The sequence below is a fragment of the Pangasianodon hypophthalmus genome, chromosome 15 (genome assembly GCF_027358585.1).
Source record: "Pangasianodon hypophthalmus isolate fPanHyp1 chromosome 15, fPanHyp1.pri, whole genome shotgun sequence".
Lineage (NCBI taxonomy): Eukaryota > Metazoa > Chordata > Actinopteri > Siluriformes > Pangasiidae > Pangasianodon > Pangasianodon hypophthalmus.
This window is the reverse complement of record NC_069724.1, coordinates 15,178,132-15,198,807: the sequence shown is the minus strand read 5'-3', so window position 1 is coordinate 15,198,807 and position 20,676 is coordinate 15,178,132. Positions and strand designations below refer to the sequence as shown.

The 20,676-nt window shown below is 37.4% G+C and overlaps 1 protein-coding gene across 11 annotated transcripts in view; it reads left to right on the top strand.

The window, feature by feature from the left end:
- dennd1a (DENN/MADD domain containing 1A) overlaps window positions 1-20,676 on the top strand; it is a 118,821-nt gene that overhangs the window by 35,411 nt on the left and 62,734 nt on the right. For 9 of the 11 annotated variants that reach the window (XM_053240017.1, XM_026928703.3, XM_026928701.3 and 6 more), the window contains 5 exons: window positions 14,488-14,531; window positions 15,137-15,186; window positions 15,273-15,392; window positions 15,473-15,542; window positions 16,040-16,120. In XM_053240017.1, coding sequence (XP_053095992.1) covers window positions 14,488-14,531; window positions 15,137-15,186; window positions 15,273-15,392; window positions 15,473-15,542; window positions 16,040-16,120 — 365 coding nt within the window. Of the gene's footprint in view, window positions 1-10,952; window positions 11,205-14,487; window positions 14,532-15,136; window positions 15,187-15,272; window positions 15,393-15,472; window positions 15,543-16,039; window positions 16,121-20,676 lie in introns of those variants that run through there. The other 2 variants (XM_026928702.3, XM_053240019.1) reach the window with 2 other exon arrangements.

Genomic DNA, 20,676 nt, shown 5'->3' with positions numbered 1-20,676 from the left:
TATTTCCCTCTCTCACCTGGAAGATAAGGACACCTACATCAGGATGCTCTTTATCGACTACAGTTCCGCCTTCAACACGGTCATCCCCCATAAACTCACCCACAAACTGTTTGCACTTGGACTACACCCCACACTCTGCGACTGGCTCCTAGATTTCCTAACTGGCAGACCGCAGTCTGTCAGGATTGGAAATAGGACTTCAGACACCATCATAACAAACATTGGCACCCCACAGTGGTGTGTTCTCAGTCCCATCCTCTACACACTGTTCACACATGACTGTGTCGCCTCCCAAAAGGACATCATCATCGTGAAGTTCGCCGACGACACCGCAGTGATAGGACGGATCACTGGCTGAGATGAAGCGGCCTACAGGAGGGAGGTGGCCAGTCTTGTGACATGGTGTGAGGACAACAATCTCACCCTCAACACAGACAAGACAAAGGAGATGATAGTGGACATGAAGAAAGAGAGGAGAACTCACCAGCCACTGTTTATCCGAGAGCTTGAAGTGGAGAGGGTAAGCAGCTTTTAAATATTTGGGGGTCCACATCAGCGAGGACCTCACCTGGAAAGCACAACAGCGGCTGTACTTCCTGAGGAGGCTGAGGAAGTTTGGCATGTTGCCTAAGATCCTCAACAACTTCTACAGCTGCGTTGTTGGGAGCGTCTTGACCAGCTGCATCACTGTGTGCTATGGCAGCACTACAGTGAGGGACCGCAAACGTCTGCAGAGAGTGGTGAGGACTGCTGAGAAGATCATCAGGACTCCACTGCCCTCTCTGCAGACTATTTACCACTGCAGAGTCCACAGGAGAGCTGCCTCCATCCTTAAGGACCCAAACCACCCACAATACGGACTGTTCACACTCCTGCCCTCGGGACAGAGGTACAGGAGTGTGAAATGCAGAACCTCCAGACTAAGGAACTCTTTCTTCCCCTCAGCCATTAGACTTCTAAATGGGTAGCCAGTGGACATAGACTAGTCTCACACATCTCATAGATTAGGTGGACTGAACTGCTACAGCTCAATTTGCACATTTGTAAATGTTACTGCTGCTATTTCTTATCAAGAAGCTTCATTTCGATTTGCACATTGTTAAATGTGACGGCTGCTATTGTTATTGTGTAGTTGCACTCAATTTACTACAGGCTACTGTACTATTGTTTTTGTATTTGTATTGTATTGTTTTGTACATAAATCAATATTGCACATAGAGATATACTTCATATGCACAAGTCAACATTGCACACTCACACATACAGATGTACATAGTCTAGATTTCTGTATATATAATCTATATTTCTACTTCTGTAACATAGCTACATTTTATTATGTTTGTTTGTATGTATGTGCATGTCTATTTTTTTTTAATTTATTTCTATATAGTTTCTGTTATCTTGGCATTCAATGTGGACAGCAAAGAGAATTTCAGGGAAACTTGGTTTCCTCACTGTGCACATGACAATAAACGCTTTGAATCTTTGAATCTTGAATCTTGAATCTTGAAAGCTCAAATACTTACTAATAAAAATCTTTCTAGGATATTTTCATTAGGTAGTAGGACAAGACAGGAATGTCCTCTCTCCCCTCTGCTATTTAACCTGGCGATTGAACCATTGGCAGTCGCCATTAGATCCAATTTAAATATTAAGGGAATAAGATTGAATAAAATAGAATGTAAAATCTTATATGCCAATGATCTTAATCATATATATATCTTTATTAGAAAAAACAGAGGCAGATTTACTGAGATGGACACATTTGCTCATTTCTATAATAGATAGAGTTAGTATTGTTAAAATGATGATTTTGCCTAAATTCATTGCCAATAAAATGCCCTGCTGTGATGTTTAATACGTTAGATAGAATGCTAACTATGTTTATTTGGGAAGAGAAACAACCCAGAGTAAAATTGTCAACATTACAATCCTCATATGAAAAAGGGGGATTAATTTGACCAAACTTTAGATTGTACTATTATATGTCAACTTCGTAATATTTGTTACTAATTCAAACTGGATGAGACTGCTCCCACTTGAGTACATATAGAACAAGAAATGATAAATATTCCATTGATGTCAATTTTATATATACAGTCTCAAAAGGAAGTTTATACATTGTCTAAAAATCCAATCATCTTTCACTCATATACAGTATGTGTTGGAGGAATTGCAATCAAATATTTTGTTTTGATAATTTTACTATACATACACCATTACGTGGACGAAGTAAGAATACCACATATTCCCATAGATAATATCACACTGTTATGGCAAAGAATGGGTATTAAAGCTGTTGCTGATTTATGTAAGGATAATATGATTTTAGATTATGGGGGTTTAAAAAATAAATATAATGTTGCAGTTAAACACATTTTAAATATCCACAGGTTCAGAGTTCAGTTTCTGTCAGAAACTGTCCAATGTTGACATATACCCCTATTGAAAAAGAAACGGATGCCGTAAATACTGTTAAAGGATTTATTTCCAAGATTTATAAAATATTGATATATAATCATATCAATGATATGTATAAATATATATATATATATATATATATATATATATATATATATATATATATATATATATATATATATATATATATATATATATATACACATACATACAGTGAGGTCAATAAGTATTTGATCACCCTGTGATTTTGCAAGTTCTCTTACTTAGAAATCTTGGAGGGGTCTACAATTTTCAGCATAGGTGCATTTCCACTGTGAGAGACAGAATCTAAAAATAAAAATCCGGAAATCACATTGTATGATTTTTTAACAATTTATTTGTGAATTACTGTGTCAAATAAGTATTTGATCACTTGCTTATCAGCCAGATTTCAGACCCTCAAAGACCTGTTATTTTGCTTTTAAATAGTCCAGCTACACTTTGCTCATGATTCTAAATTAGTAGCACCTGTTTGAGGTCGTTAGCTGTCATAAAGACACCTGTGCACCCCACAATCAGCCAAAGTCTAAGTAGCAACATGGGCAAAACCAAAGAGCTGTCAAAAGACACAAGAGACAAAATTGTAGACCTTCACAAAGCTGGAAAGGGCTACGGGGCAATTGCCAAGCAGCTTGGTGAAAAAAGAACAACTGTTGGAGCAATTGTCAGAAAATGGAAGAGGCTAATGATGACTGTCAATGTCCCTCGGACTGGGGCCCCACGGAAGATCTCTCCTCGTGGGGTATCAATGATGCTAAGAATGGTGAAGAATCAGCCCAGAACTACACGGGAGGAGCTGGTCAATGCCGTGAAGAGAGCTGGGACCATCGTTTCCAAGGCTACTATCAGTAATACACTAAGACGTCATGGTTTAAAATCTTGCATCGCATGGAAGGTTCCCCTGCTTAAGTCAGCCCATGTCCAGGCCCATCTGAAGTTTGCCAGGGACCATCTGGATGATCCAGAGGAGCCATGGGAGAAAGTCCTGTGGTCAGATGAGACCAAAGTAGAACTTTTTGGTCTTAACTCCATTTGCCATGTTTGGAGGAAGAAGAATGATGAGTATCATCCCAATAATACCATACCTACAGTGAAGCATGGGGCTGGAAGCATCATGCTCTGGGGGTGTTTTTCTGCACAGGGGACAGGACGACTGCCCTGTATTAAGGAGAGTATGAACAGGGCCATGTATTGTGACATATTGGGCAAAAACCTCCTTCCCTCAGTCAGAGCATTAAAGATGGGTCGTGGCTGGGTCTTCCAACATGACAATGACCCAAAGCACACAGCCAGGAAAACCAAGGAGTGGCTCCGTAAGAAGCATATCAAGGTTCTGGAGTGGCCTAGCCAGTCTCCACACCTAAATCCAATAGAAAATCTTTGGAGGGAGCTGAAACTCCGTGTTGCTCAGCAACAGCCCTGAAACCTGACAGATCTAGAGAAGATCTGTATGGAGGAGTGGGCCAAAATCCCTCCTGCAGTGTGTGCAAACCTGGTGAAGAACTACAGGAACCGTTTGATCTCTGTAATTGTTAACAAAGGCTTCTGTACCAAATATTAAAATTTTTTTGACTCAAGTGATCAAATACTTATTTGACACAGTAAATTGTACATACTGTACACCACACAAAATGTCATTGTTTACTTCAAATATAACATCAGCATGTCCACTATGTAATCTTTTAAATGCAGAGATTATGCATATGTTTTGGAAATATACAACTGGAAAGATTTTTGAATGAAATATTTGTATTAATGTCAGAAATTCTTTAAAACACTGTGGTAAAAGTTCCTCGACTTGCTTCGCTGGGTGGCTTAAATGTTGCTAGGCAAAGTTGATTCATATATAAAGAAAATCTTGTTGATGTTTACTGTGGGTGCTAAGATATATATATTGTGAAACTGGAAAATAGTGAAGGCACCATCTATAACACAGTGGTACAACGAGTTATTGTCGTATAGCCAATTGGAAAAAAATCATTTTGATATTCTGAAAAAATATTTTGATATTCTGAAAATTTTTATAAAATACAGAATCCAGTTTTAAATATAGCTAAGGTAAATATGTGATTATTTGAAACTGATATAGAAGTAACATCATATTTTTTTTTTTTCCCTATGCTCAGAAAAATGTATCTGTAAAGGTAGGGAACAGGGTAGTGTTTTACTGTACTACTGAATTTGTATAACAAATGTTGCAGAGCACAAGGAAAAAATAAATGATTGCGTTTTCATGACAATATATGAAATGAAATCAGTATCTTCTGTAGCTAACTAAAGTTAATTATGCTTTGGAGCAGAACTTTTTTTTTTGCTGTTTCAGTTTGGGTTTGCTTATATGAATAATACTTGGTCAGTCTAAAACCTTCCACTTTTCCCCTGATGAAGTTTTTTGTTGTGTTGGCAGTGTGTTTTGGGTCATTGTCTTGCTGCATGATGAAGTTCCTCCCAATTAGATTGGATGCATTTTTCTGTAAATTGGCATTCTGACAGAAACAGAAACTGCAGTCAACATGTGACTGACAGATGTTTATTGTTGCCCATTTGTGCCCTGTTAGATTAATTGTTTTAACAATTAATAGCTCTGAATGTCTACTCTTGGGTTGAGCTCTGGACTTTGCCTGTGAAGATTGCATGTGGTGTTGAAAAGAAATGTTGTGAGAGCTGTGACAAAAAACCCAAAAACAACAGTCAGTGACATCACCAACAACCTCCACAGGGCAGGGGTGAAGGTATCACAATCCACTGTTCGAAGAACATTTCTGCGCATGCGCGAGCATGCAGCAGCCTGTTACAGTTGCTCTCCTTCCTTTTCGTAATTTACCTATTATTTCTTTATCTTTCTCTTTAAAATTTTTATTGGTAACCAGTAATAAGCTTTTACCTCTCTAATCATGCGATTTGAGAGTGTTTTTGTCTTAAGTTTCACCATGGGACTTCTGTTTTCAACTCTCAGAGTGACCGGCGCGCAGCAACACGGTGCCGGCTCTTTTGTTTACACCAGAGATCAGCTGATCGCATTGCAACCGGCCGACATTTTTGATCCAACTTTGTATCGGACCTTAAACATCCCTGATGAGATACGAAGGAGGACAGTGAGAGGATGCAGAGGTGGAAGAAAACGGCGGAGAGGAAAAGTTCGGGGGAGACCGGAGACAGGAGGAGTGCGGTAAGAGGAGAGGAGGAGGACTGGCTGTTTATATTAACATGTGGTGCCACCCGGGTCATGTAACTGTGAAAGAGAGTGTTTGCAACCCCGATATTGAACTTTTGGTTGTGGGGCTTCGCCATACTACATGCCCAGAGAGTTCTAATAGCCGTCTACATTCCTCCATCCGCTAATGCTGCGGGCGCATGTGATCTCATACACTCAGTCACTGCCAAACATCAAACCCGCCACCCCGATGCCTTGTACCTCATCTCCGGTGACTTCAATCAAGCGTCCCTCACGAAAACTCTTCCCACCTTCACTCAGTATGTGGATTGTCACACCAGAGGTGTCAGGACCCTAGACTTGATGTATTCAAATGTTAAAGGGGCCTACAGGTCTTCAGCCCTCCCCTGACTAGGCAGGTCAGATCACAACCTGTCCATCTCCTTCCAACATACAAACCTCTGGTTCAGAGGCAACCTGCTACTGTCTGCTACTGTCAGTTTTTTCTCCCTTCCTCTTTACCCTGTATACATCTGATTTTAGTTACAACTCTGAATCCTGCCACCTTCAGAAGTTCTCTGATGACTCTGTGGTTGTTGGAAGTTTTCAGGGTGGTGACATCTCAATATATCAGACGGTAGTGGACAACTTTGTTACCTGGTGTGAGCTCAGTCACCTACAGCTCAATGTCAGGAAAACAAAGGAACTCGTAGTGGGCTTTAGAAAATCCTGGACCCCCGTCACTCCTTTGTCTGTCCATGGTGAGGTAGTTGAGATTGTTGCAGATTACAAATACCTGGGAGTCCATATAGACAACAAACTGGACTGGACATTAAACTCAACAGCACTCTTCAAGAAAGGCCAGAGCAGGCTGTATTTTCTGAGGAGGCTCAGGTCTTTCAATGTCTGCAACACCATGCTGCAGATGTTCTATGAGTCTGTGGTGTCTAGTGTCATTTCTATGCAGTGGACTGTTGGGGAAGTAGCATGAAGGTGACAGACAGAAACAAACTGGACAAACTAATCAGGAGGGCTGGCTCTGTACTTGGCATGGAGCTGGACCCTGTTCACGTTGTGGCTAAGAGAAGGATGTTGTCAAAACTCCACTCAATCCTGGACAGCCCTTCTCACCCACTACACAGTGTGCTGGTCGACCAGAGGAGCACTTTCAGCCAGAGACTGATCACTGCCAAGTGTTCCACTGAGCGCTTCAGAAGATCCTTTATCCCTGTGGCCATCAAGCTGTACAACTCCTCTCTATAAGTGCTAGGACTTTCATGTGTAATGCATATGCAATACATGTTCAATTCATGTGCAGTAAGGGCCTTTCATGTGCAATACAAATTTAGGTATATATATTTATAAAACAGGAATATATTTATTTTATTTTGTTGTTTCTTTTTCTTTCTTTCTTTTTGAGAGCAATTATAACATGGCAAAGCAATTTCCCCCTGGGATTAGTAAAGTTCTTTTGAATCTTGAATTGAATCTTGAAGATTTTGAGAGTAGAAATATATCATAACACAAGATGCAAACCACTCATCAGCAGTAAGTATCAAATAAATACAGAGATGAGCTACAAAATTCTGGAACCAAGATTAATCTCTACCAAGGTGATGGAAAGGCCAAGGTGTGGAGAAACAAAGGATCTGCTCATGATTCAATGAGCTCATTGGTCAAGCACAGTGGAGGTAGTGTCATATCTTGAGCTTGCATGGCTGCTTCTGGAATTGGCTCACTAATCTTTATTGATGCTGTAACTCAACAACGGGCTTCATCAGGGGGTAAAAAAGTGGAAGGTTTTAGGGCCATGCCAGTCACCAGACATTAACCCAATTGAGCATGCATTTTACATCCTGAAGAGGAGACTGAAGGGAGAAACTCCCCAAAACAAACAATAACTGAAAGAAACTGCAGTAAAAGGCTGGAGTAGCATCAGAATGCAACAGTTTGGTGATGTCTGTGGGTCACTCACTTGATGCAGTTATTGAGAGCAAGGGATATGCAACCAAATATTAAGTGTTATTTGCTTTAATTTACTTAAAGACTAAATGTTCCAGTACTTTTGCTCACCATAAAATTGGGTGGTCTGCCACCAAATATGGCATGTTCTAAGTTGTTTAAAATATTTAAATGTAAAAAACTGAAATTGAAAGGTGAAATTGTGATCTATTATCGCATATTCAGTGTATAGAAAAAAAAAAAAGGAAAGAATTGGCCTTGCCGTTCCAATACTTTCAGAGGGTCTGTATTTCAGATGAACAGACCATTGATACAGCCTAGTGCTGAGTAAGTCTGGTAATTGGAATAAGGCATATTTGAGTCTTGGCTAAAAGGGGACAAATTTGGTTTAATTCAGGACTAACAAAAACACCTAAATAAACAGTCCTCTCTTGTCATCATAAAGGGGAATTTAGAGTTTGTATCAAGCATAGCTTGCATGCTGCCAGACTGAATTTATAGCCTGAAAAAACACTAAACTGATTAATGGTATTAATAAGCTTTCGTACTGAGGTCTTTGTCTTTTAAATAAAAATGAAGACATCATCTGCATAGAGAGTTATTTTATGTTGCCTATCACCAACACACAGGCCTGATTCCGCGCAAATCACTTCAGCCAGAAATTCGATAGCGCAAAAAGTAGGGGTGACAGGGAACACCACTGTCTTGTTCCTCTACGCAATGGAAAGTTTTCTCAGCTAAGGCCATTAGTAAATACTGTAGCTCATCTGGTGAAATTTTCACCAGAGTTAAGTCTTTCTAGGACAAAGAACAGGTAACATTGTATCTGGACAAATACCTTCTTTGCATCAAGAGAAAGTGCCGGACCATCTATTTTATCGTGGCTGTAAGCCTAAATCATGTTAAAAAGCTATCTCATATTGTTACATGAGGAGCAGCTTTGTATAATGCCTGTTTGGTCCTCCTTGATCACACAAGGCAAAATTATTTCCAAGCCAGAAGCTGGAATTTTCAGAAGTAATTTTTGGTCATTGTTTAAGAAAACTATGGGGCTATATGGGAGCAATATTCAGGACGTTTACCTTTTTAAAGATTTAAGGATATGTTGACTTCTCTAAGAGATTGTAGATGCCATCAATTAGTTCAATTAGTAGGGTTTGGAACTCTCTATATAATTCACTACTTAGTCCATCTGGTCCTCAAAATTTTCCATTCTTTATCTTAGCAATTGCCATTGCTACCTCCTCTCTAGTAATGGGGCTTCTAGTAATGTCTTTCTCTTCTGCAGCTTAATTTTTGAGAAAATGTCTGTCAAAGTTGCTGCATTTGCAGTTTCATCGGTAATGTACAAATTATTGAAATATGCTGTTAATTGATTTAATTAATTTGCCATTTAAGTCATCTATAAAGGTAATAAGCTGTGTGGTATTCTTTCTCTTGTTACCAGTGCATGGTCAGAGATAATTATATTATTATCTAATTTGATAGAACTGAGTGTAGTAGTATCTTGGGACATGAAATAGTAATCTATCCTAGTGTAGCACTGGTGGGGTGGTGAGAAAAATGCATATTTTTATTTGAAGGGTGAAGAGATCCAAGTCATCACATATGCCTGAGATTAGTTTTTCAAAAAGGGAGGGTGGAACCCCCTTATATGGGAGTCTATCAATCAGTGGATTCAATATACAGTTAAAATCGCCAATGAATACTACATTGTTTGATCTCAGATCAGAGAATTCTGCAAATAGTTTTGTAAAAAAAAAAAAATGTTGTGGTTGACCTGAGAGTAAATAAATATTCATTAATTAAATTTTCCTGCCATAAAAGAATTCCATTCAAGATCGTCCACGTTCATCCTAGATACTTTTCTAGTCTTAAATGTTACATTTTTCTTAATTACAGTCTACTCCTCTGCCTTTGGGCATATTTGTTGAGGAAAATACCTGCCCGTATCCCTTTTGATGCAATTTAGATGCTCCAGTTTGTTTAAATAAGTTTCTTGCAATAGAGCTACATCAATGGGTTCTTTCTTTAGGTAACAGGATGCACTGGATTCTGGATTTCCCTCTAACATTCCATGTACATAAGATGGTCTGATGTTGATCTAATTCATTCAGCATTATCCAAGCTAACAACAGAACTATAAAACACAAAAATGTGAAGAGGATTCTCCCATCAAATTACAAGCAGGGGGTTTCAGGCCATCTTTGTAACAAAACTAAAGTGTATAAGAACCAAAGTTGATTTCAAACAAGACCTGTATAACATATAAACAACAATAGTAATTCTATATAAAACATACCAGTCAGTAATCCAAGCATCATTCATTAGAGGTAGTGAAGTATGAAGCAGTTTTACATGCTGACAGTTTCACATGATGACTTCATTGAGGTAATCAAAATGACAGCATTTCCCCTTAAATTCTGTGCCCATCGATTGATGGAAGACTTCATAGTTGTTGAGCAAAAAATAGAAGTATGGCCAGCAGTGCGGGAATACATTAACAGCCACTAGAACCTTCCAAAAAGTAATGTTCCATCATGTACACCCTACAGGGTAGTCAGAGTTGCTATGACTGACATGCTTTTCCAGACCAAGCTACATTTGTTTACATTTGCTGCTAGGCAGGTGAAGCCACTTTTGTAGATATTCCAGACAGATGCCTTAATGGTGCTATTTTAGCAAATGAAGTCCAGGCCACCTTGAGAAGCTTGCTGTCATGCTATATGAAAAAAGAAGAGCTGGAGAAGTTAAAGATACCTGCCCAAGTGCTGAAACTGGACCCACAGGACAAAGCAATCCATGTATCACTCAAATAGTTGGACGAAAGATTTGCCACAAAGCAAGCTTTGGAAAAGGCATTGGAAAAGTTTCAGAACAAACAATGAACAGTCAAGAAGGAGGAGTGACACAAGGAGTGTTGACATGGGCTCTGTAATGCCTTCCAGGCAATGTAGATAAATAATTGTTTAAATTCAGGGGAAAAGTACCTCTTAAGTGCAATAAATTACTGTTCTAAATGAGAAACAGGAAGTGATGTCAAGACCATGCTTAGAATCAGTTGTATTCAGTTTTATCTCATTCTATTGTCATTCTTTGTTAGTCTCTTCAAAGCAATGTCTGTACATAAGCATCTTTGTTGTTTAGTTGTTTACATTCATGTATTTTGAAGAATTGAGCTGTGTATGAGTCTGCATTTATGCAAGAAGGGCAGTGTTTACATTAGCCGTGAACATTATTTAGTGAACACGCTTTTGTCTCAATTATATGTTGTTTATGTAAGTTCATAACCACAAATATACGCACACGTGTGTGTGTGTGTGTGTGTGTGTGTAAAACACAAATCAGTAATTCAGTGGAACTTCCTTATTTTCAGTTTTCACTCTGAAGTCACTCGTTAAAGGCCAATAAAGTTGGAGCAAGACTCTATATCCTGCCTCTTCAAGCCTTTTTTGTGAAATAAGAGTTTGGCTGCTGTTTAGTTTTGGTCCCAACACTTTAATAAGAGCAGTACAGTACACACTCCAAGAGGTCCTGGGTATCACAATGTACCTCTCCAGATTTTGATCAACATACAGCGGAGTGAGTGCAGCAGTCATGTCCGAACAACCTTCCTGTGAGCCCAAAGGTGAGTTGGTTCTTTGTGACATATTGGTATAGGTTATCCAGGTGTTACACATGCCCCCTTTGGTTTTAAGAACACCGGTTTTCCTGTCAGTCTGAACAAAAGCTGAACTGGTGGGAACACGGTAGGAAGGTTCCAGGGAAAACTAGCCATTGATGATGGTACTTTATAGCAAAATACCAAGTCATAAGGTCACCATGTGACTTTTTGGTAAAGATCTCGACATGAGTGTGTGCGCACACAAGAAAAAATGTGTATGTGTTTATCTGGTGTTCATAAAAACACAGTTTTTATGTACATGACATAACCATACGTACATAACCAGCGTTAGTTGATTTATCCCCTTTTTGCAATTTGTTTCATTATCCAAGTAGAGGATAAGTGGATGTTTTTAATGTGTTTGTGTATTTTTGATTTACAAACATACAAAACATGGTTAAATTGGGCTGTTGCTGTGCTCTGGTGTGTATAGATATGTCTATTTATCCTCTGACCTTTTTTCCAATTTTCAAGTTGTTCCAGCACCAAATTGTTTGGCATTAATGATTTAAAATGGCAATTTAACATGATACTTCAATTTATAAACATTTTAATTTATTTTGTGAATCATATGTGTTGAAACAGATTATTGTGGACCCTACTAGAATTACGCCTAAAACTAAAACTGTCATTGACATTGTATTGGTATCTGATAATTCTAAGATTTGTAGAAGTGGTGTCTTGGATGCTGATATTAGTGATCATTGTATAGTATATGTAATTAGGAAATCTAGGAGAGAGTCTATAAGGCAACATAATACAGTAAAATTGAGATCACTCAAAAAATACAGTCCACAGGTTTTTATAGAAGAACTTAGTAAGGTTGCCTGGACTGAGGTGTTGCAATGTGATGATGTGGATATGGCCTGGGATAGGTTTAAGATTAATTTTTTAGAAGTTTTGAGTAAGGTTGCACCTTATAAAGAAATAAGAATTAAGCAAAGGACTGAACCTTGGATGAAGGATAGTATTTTAAAGGTAATTAAGGAGCGTAATGATAGTTTTAAGGTTTTTAAAAGGGATAGAAATTATTATAATTTTGAAATATTTAAACGTAAAAGGAATGAGGTAAGAGATATGGTAAAAGAGGCTAAAAAAACTTTTTTTAAGGATAAGATTAGTGAAATGAAGTATTCTCAAAAATTATGGAGAGTGTTAAATGACTTAGGGTATCAGGAAAAGACTAAGTTAAGATGTTCTAAAATTAGCCTTAATGTAGATGGAAGATTGATATCTGATCAAATAAAGGTAGCAAATCATTTTAATAGATTTTTTACTACGGTTGCAGAAAAATTGGTAAATGAGCTTCCAGCACAAATTGGTATATTTAACGATAAATTAGTTAAGGAGTATTATGCTAAATGCGGTATTATGCCGGGAGGTTTTTTGTTTACTAAAGTAAAGGAGAGTAACGTTTTTAAGAAATTAATAAATCTTAAAAGTAGTAAAGCAACAGGGTTAGATAATATTCCAGTGAAGTTTCTTAAGGATTCAGCCAACTTTATTACTCCAATGGTTACCCAAATTATAAATCTTTCAATTTGTCAAGGTAAGGTTCCTGATGAGTTAAAACAAGCAAGAGTTATTCCCCTTTTTAAGAAAGGTAGTAGGTTTGAGTGTAATAATTATAGGCCGATGTCAATTCTGAGTGCATTATCTTATTTATTTTTGAGCAGATTGAAGACTATCTTCTTAAACATAATATATTGTATGAGTTTCAATCTGGTTTTAGGAGGAAACACTCCATTGAGACAACAATTTTATATTTAACGGATTATGTAAGGAAAGAAATGGATAAAGGGAAGTTAAGTGGGATGGTATTGTTAGATCTGCAAAAAGCTTTTGATACAGTCGATCACAGTATTCTGCTTTTAAAAGTTAAAGCAATGGGTTTTAGTAATACAGCCTGTAAATGGATTAAGTCGTACCTTGAAAATAGGTGTCAAATAGTAGATTTAAATGGGGTGTTTTCGGATTGTTTGACTATTTCATGTGGGGTTCCGCAAGGGAGTGTATTAGGTCCTTTACTTTTTTTTATTATATATTAATGATTTAAAAATGGCCTGTTCAAATAAACTTTTATTATATGCAGATGATGCAGCAGTAATTGTGTCTCATGAGAGGAAGGGAAATATTGAAAATGAATTAAGTAGAGAGATTGAAGGGGTCTCCAAATGGTTTTGCCATAATAAACTGTCTTTACATTTGGGGAAAACTGAAGTTATATTATTCGGCTCGGCTGCTAAATTGAAAAAATGCTTTAGATTAGAGGTAAAGGTTGGAGATCAAATTATTACACCTAAACGAGAAGTAAAATATTTGGGTTGTGTTTTAGACAGTAATTTGACAGGAGAAAAGATGACTGCTTTAGCTCATTCAAAAATTTGTAATCGAATAAAATTTTTAGCAAGACAGGCGGCTTTCTTAGATACTCAAACTTTAAAAATGTTGGCTGGTGCATTAGTGCAGTCACACTTTCATTACGCTGCAGCTTTTTGGTATAGCGGTATTTCAAAGAAATTAAAAAATAAATTGCAGACTGCTCAAAATAAGTTGTGTAGGGTTATTTTGAAAGTAAATCCACTGACTAAAAAATTATTTTTTATATACTAGCTCTGTTGCTTGGAATAAATTACCTGGGTGTATTCAAGAGATACAAGTTGATAGTATTTTTTAGAAGGGAAGTGAAAAAATGGTTGTTTTTTAGTTGATGTTTTGAAGTTGGTGTGGTGAGTTTCTGAACTTGAGATTGATTGCACTCCATTTATGATTTGTTCATCCATTTTTTAAATATCGAGGACCACAATGGAAATAAGCCGATGGCTTTTTTGTGTATTTTATCCTCGACAGTTTTGAAATGAGTATGATAGTCTTTTTGGACTTTTTTGTATTATGTTTTAAATTTTGTCAAATAAAACAAACAAACAAAAAAATTTTGTGTTGTCAGAAGTTCCTGGACCATGTAGTGAAATGTAAAATGTGGCAGTATAATTCAACCTTTATCCTGATTAGGAAATTAGGAAGGTGCACTTGCATGCCAAATTTGACATATCTATAACAGTCTCTTTCCATTACAGTCACTTATAGAGAAATAATGCTAAGAACTATTATAAGATGCCTAATAAAATCATGAATTTATTATTAGTATTTCATTAGTATTTATTAGTAATAGTAGTAGTGGTAGTAGAACACATAGTACTAGTATAGTATCTGTTATCACTCATTTATATTGTTAATGTGTCTTTAGGGCCAGAGATGTGTTGGCTTTTCCCTGAGGACTATACTGACCAGGTCTGCATATCATTATTATGCTTTACTCACCTGTGTGTGGCCTTATACATTTGTGCACTCATGTATGTATATATGGTGGTATGCATAAATGTAATGCATAACTGTTTTCCTGGCACACTTGTTCTTATATCATACATTCCTTCACTGTCACCACGCACATGCCACACACTTACGTATCGTGTAGCTTGGTGCCTGCCTACATCTGATGACTTGCCCTAACATTGACAGCTTCTAGAATAGAATACAAACACACATGCTCCTCAATGAGTAGGTATATGTATGGAAAAACAGCTTTTCTTATTTTCTGTTCTCCCTTATTTACACATATATTATTTGATGGACACACTGTACGTACATACATACATACAATTATAGAAAATTTCATAAATTAAATTGGAGCTACTGGCAATGTAAGTTAGAATTCCATGTGTTCAGCGACAAAGTATATTTTGTTGCTTTTGTGAACACTCAGACTTTTTCATAAAAGTAAAATACTAGTAATGTCAAGTATTTGCCAGCTATTTTTAAGACACTCAACGAAGACTACTAGAAAATAGTTTTCTATAGTCAATAGAAAATAAATTCTTCTTTTCTCTCCCCCTCAGGAAACTTTGCAGACTGTGCCTAAGTTTTGTTTCCCTTTCAGTATGGACAGGTATAACACACATTTAGGCACACATGCATACTTTTGCCTCAAGTCTGTCTTTAGATGCAGATCTTTAGACCCATTCTCCATCTCAGTCTGGCAGTGAGACAGGACGGGCAAAACTTCACATTTGTCCTGACTGATGTCGAGAGTAAGCAGCGTTTTGGCTTCTGCCAATTATCAGATGGAGCTCATAGCGGCTGCTGCTTCCTCAGGTGAGATTCAGTTATCTATTGTGGTTTGATGTGTTCTAACAATGTTATAAATGTGTGGATTTGTTGGTTTGTGCACACAGTTATCTGCCATGGTTTGAAGTTTTCTACAAACTGCTGAATATGCTGGTTAACTACACTAATAAAGGACAGGTAAGCATAGTCACAGGAATGAGTAGCTTCGTCACTGTGGGTTGTATGTATGTGTGTTTGGGGTGTTGTGTAACTGTGTATTTGAGTTTCTAGCCACTTACACTCTGATATTTTCATAAATATCATAGATTGTGGATCATGGATCCAGTAAATGTTTGGAAATGGAATGGCATGCAAAGCATGCATATCAATTGGGTGGTATTGTGCTGAGAGCTTCTCAGGGTTGGAGAGAGGGTTCTTGATCCAGAACGAAATAAAATCACAAAAAAAGTAGCAGATGTTACCCCAATGCCCAAGTAAGACCTACTGTCAGATATTAAGTGGTGGGTAATTGGATCCTGCTTATAGTAACAGATATATCGTAATTACAATGTTCATTTTCATCTTTTGGCCACCACTAAATTACTACAGGCTTTTCTTTAGGAATTGAAAAAATCATGTTATTACTGTTATTTTTATGTTTACTTGGCTTGTGTATTTTTGTGTGCCTGCTACAGGAGAGTTTAAAGAAGGAATTGTTGGAGTCTCTACATGCATTACCCATTCCTGACCCTGGAATGTCTATATACCTGAATATGGTAATAATTTAAGTTTATTAAACATGCGCAGGAAGATATACATGACTGAGTAGTCTCTCACAAAGCAAATGTTGACATTAGTCTAAGGACCTGTCCACAGCCCCATCCACAAACGCATCAAAAAGCTATGTTTTCAAAAATAGCCATAAATGGGCTATTTTTGAAAACATAGCTTTTTGATGCGTTTTGGCCTCCCGTCCACATGAAAAAAACATGGTGAAAATGGAGTTTTCAAATCCGTATGTTTTTGAAAACCCTGATGTCACAACATGAACCTGAACAAGCTTATTGGTGGTGTTGTGTGTTATGAATGTCTTAGGACTCCATTTATCATGAATGCTGACTAGGTTGTTACTTTGCCATCTGTAATTTCTTATTTCATAATACAGAATACATCTCCATACACTGTGCCAAAGTATTTGTTTTAGAAGTCTATGTTGAAGAAAGAGCATAGGAAACTTCTCTCTGATATCTACTACATATGACTTTGGGTCAATATTCAAAGAACAGCCAAAAATTATATATAGTTCCCTTATGAATTTTATCCAGAAGTCCTGTATAGTAAAACGGCTCCGTAAACAATGTATAAGATTCCCTTCAGTTATTTTACATTTGTTACATTGACAGGAAAAAGCTGGATTCATTCCATGTCTGAATACTGAGGTTATTTACAATCTATGCAATATCTTGTACTGCATCTCCCAAGCTGAATTACATTACATGGTAATGAGTAGGAATTTCATAAATTTCAGCCCAAGCTATGTCTCTAACTGAAACATCAATGTCCACCTCTCACATAGTTTTGATTTTGTTATAATTTTCTGTGCTACAGCCCATAAGAATGCTGTAGAAATGCTTGCATTTTAACTGGGGCCCTGTGGAGTCTTTTAAATGCTTTTAAATTCGCCAAATGCTAAAATTATTTGGATAGAGTTCCAAGCCCTTGACTGCAAAACTAATCATTGCTGAATATTAAATTTATTAACAACATCATCCAATGCCTTTAATCTTCCACTCTGTGAGGCCTCCATTTAAACCTGATAGTAATCTGGATTATTCTATAATGGAGTTAAGAGTGACAGGCAAGTAGTTTGTCATTCAGACTTATGCATCAAAATCACCAAGCAGGCAAAACTCATACCAGCATTGTGTGGAACACAGTAATGATTAATAGGCTGTGGCAAGTCAGAGATTAATTAAATAGAATTAGCTGGCATCTTCTTACCGGGAGATGGTCGGTCAGCAGACAGCCCAGAGAGAAAGGTCTCCATGTCCTGAGTGTTCTTGAAGGATTTCACTTCGCCATCTGACTGCATCATAAAGCAAAAGAGACACCCCTCTCAAGAAGCAGCTTTCTGACTGCTTGAAAAGCTTGGCATTTTTGGGAAAATGCTTCTGATGTTTTCAAAAACATCCATCTTAGCTTGTTGGGAAAGTTTAGTATTAGTATTGCAATTTAGTATTGATGACTTCTTGCTGATTACAACACTTTGCCAATTGGGCCACTGAAATATCAAAGAAAGAACAAAGTCAACATGATGAATCTTTGCACACTCTTGGCATCTTCTCAAAAAGCTATTCTTAAAGTTCCAAAATAGGCCACGCATTGGTTGTTCTTCCTAAGTTCTAAATGAAAACTAGTTGCTTGTTTAAATTGAATTTTAAAAACTACTTGTTTTAAGTAAAAGTCTACTCATTAAAAACCTGTTTCATTCAGAAATAAATTTACACTTGGGCATTATCATCACTATTTACATTTGTAATAGAAACATTTCAAAAATAAGCCTTTATCAAAATGAGAACTATACATTAAATGTAGTGTGTCCAAACTTTTGCTGGTAGTGTACATGCTTAACTGTATTATTTGGCCACTTTTTAGTCATCCTGGTTTACACTTATGGTACCTCAGACATTAAGTAACACAGTGCAGCACATTATAATACAGAAAGCTGAGCCTGTAATAAATATATAATAATAATATTTGTTCAGGCCTTGCTCACACTGCAACAGGTTCTTCCCTGAGGCCAGCAGGCTTCTAAACATCCTGCTGAGTTTGGGGTCTCGGGGAGTTTAGAAACCTGCCTGCCTTGGGGAAGAACCTGTTGCAGTCTGGCAGTAATGACCCAGGTGGCTTGGTGCATTCTACCAGATGACAGGGGGATACCAGTTGGTAAAAATTGTCAGAGGTGGCATTCACTATGCAGGTAGCTTTGCAGATGAAGCATTTATGTTAAATGTCCGTGAAAAAGAAAGAATAATGTATTGTATTGTATTAGATAGAACAAGAAAGTGTGATGTTCTTGGCTGTCTGGTATTTTCCCATACCAGACAGTGATATTCAGTGGTCCTCTGTGATGCGCATAGCAAGGCACTTGGGGCTGTTCACTGTCTCCACAAACACAGGATTGCAGGATGCATTTTACTTTTTATTTAGTACTGCCCTGAATAAGCTATTTCTAAAATGCAAGAAGACATCTTGGGTATAGCAGGCACAGTGAAAGATGTGAAAAAAATTTAAGGACTGGACATATCCTGGTGGAGTGATTCAGGAAAATCCATGCTGATAATCTGATGTGTGCTGATCCTATTAAGGCCTATCACCATCCATCGCTAAACAGCAGTAAAGGAGTAATTTGAACCAGAGAACTCCAAGATATGGATGTGGTTGAAATAGCAACTGAATTGACACAACAAGGTGTAACAAATGTAAAAAGAATCCTCATCAAAAAAGAGGATCAAGTAATCAAAACAGGCACTTATATTCTAACATTCAATAACCTCAACCACCAGAGAGAATTCAATTGAGTGTACCAGGCAGTATCTTCATCCCAAACTGCCAAAAATTTGGATATGGCTCTGCTGGCTGTAAAAATAAGCCCATCTTCACTGATGTTCAAGAAGGCAACACGATACATTAAGTAAATTATTATTTTGTTAAAAGATCTGATTTTTTCATTTAGCATTGCCCTTCAGAAGCTATATAAGATATTTACATGTTTCCAAGAAGACAAAATAACAACACCGATCATCCTGTTCAAAATTTTACACCCCCCTGGCTCTTATGTATCGTGTTGCCTTCTTGAGCATCAGTGAATGTTTGCACCTTTTGTAATAGTTGTGTACAAGTCCCTCAACTGTCCTCAGTGTGAAAAGATGGATTCCAACATCATATAGCCACTGTTGGAAAGGGGTCAAGTATGCAGTAGATGCTGGAAAAGCAAAGAATGTGCAGGACCTGGAGGATTTTTTTGAAGAACAGTGGGCAGTTTAACTGCTCAGGACAAACAAGGACCCTCATGCACAACTATCACAAAACATAGAAACGGTTGTTGGTCATTCAGGTAACAACACACAGTATTAAGAATCAAGCATATGTAAACTTTTGAACTGGTTCATTTGTGTAAATGCAGTTATAATTTTGTCTTGTGGACTATATGTAAATATCTGCTATGTGAAATAGCTTATTCAGGGCAGTACTAAATAAAAAACAAAATGCAATTTTTATTATCCCTCTTATTTTTTAGAAAAAATTATTAACATTTTTCAGATTTTGCAAGGGGTATGTGAACTTTTGACCCCAACTGTAAATACAGAAGCAAAGACTTTTGTCTTCAGGAGACTCATCTGGCTCCAAATAGCCCTTTCTCCTTAAAAAACTACCTAACGTTTAATGTGCCCAGCCGAAATATACAACGCCCATCAGGTGGATCATCCATAGTGGTAAGAAGTGACATAATTCAGTCATATCCCAACAGACACAGATCTACAAACTGTCCCTGTGCATTTAACCCTCCATAAAACTATTACCTTGTGCTCTACCTACCCCCTGATGCCCCTGTAGCACAATATGACCTGGACAAATTTATGGAGAGGAAGCCATACAAATCCAAAGGGGAAAATTTTCTAGGAGTTCATTTGTAATAATGAGTTGTGCTTACTCTTACACTTATTTACACCCAGGACATGGAACTTACTCTGCTATAGATCTTACGAAATGTGAGCCTGAAATACTACTTGATTTCTCTTGGAAAGCATGGGATGAGTTATGTGGAAGTGATCACTTCCTTCTGATAGTAAAGTTTACAGAAGTGGAATTCAAACAAAGTACCCCAAGATAGCTATTAAAGAAAGCCAATTGGTACTCCTTTCAGTCACTTCAATATGCAAACCCAAGGAGGTCAAAGGAAGTCAAGATCTAATAGAGTTTCACTGACACTCTCATTGAAATAGCAGAAGAATCACTTCCAAAAACATCAACAAAGCCACGTTCCAGAACTAACCCATGGTTTGACAAAAATTGCAAAAAAGCTATTGAAGATAGGAAAAAGACAAAAGGACTTTTAACAAACATCTCACAAAGGAAAATCCAATCAGATTGAAAATCAGCAGAACACAAGCATGCAAAATTATTAATGAAGCGAAGAGAAAGAGCTGGAAAAGATACATTTGAAGTCTAACTTCACAAACACCAAAAAAGAAAATATTGGACATGATCTGAAAGATGAAGGTCAAGAAAGGCGAAACCCAAGTACGACACATCAAGAATCAAGGCTCTC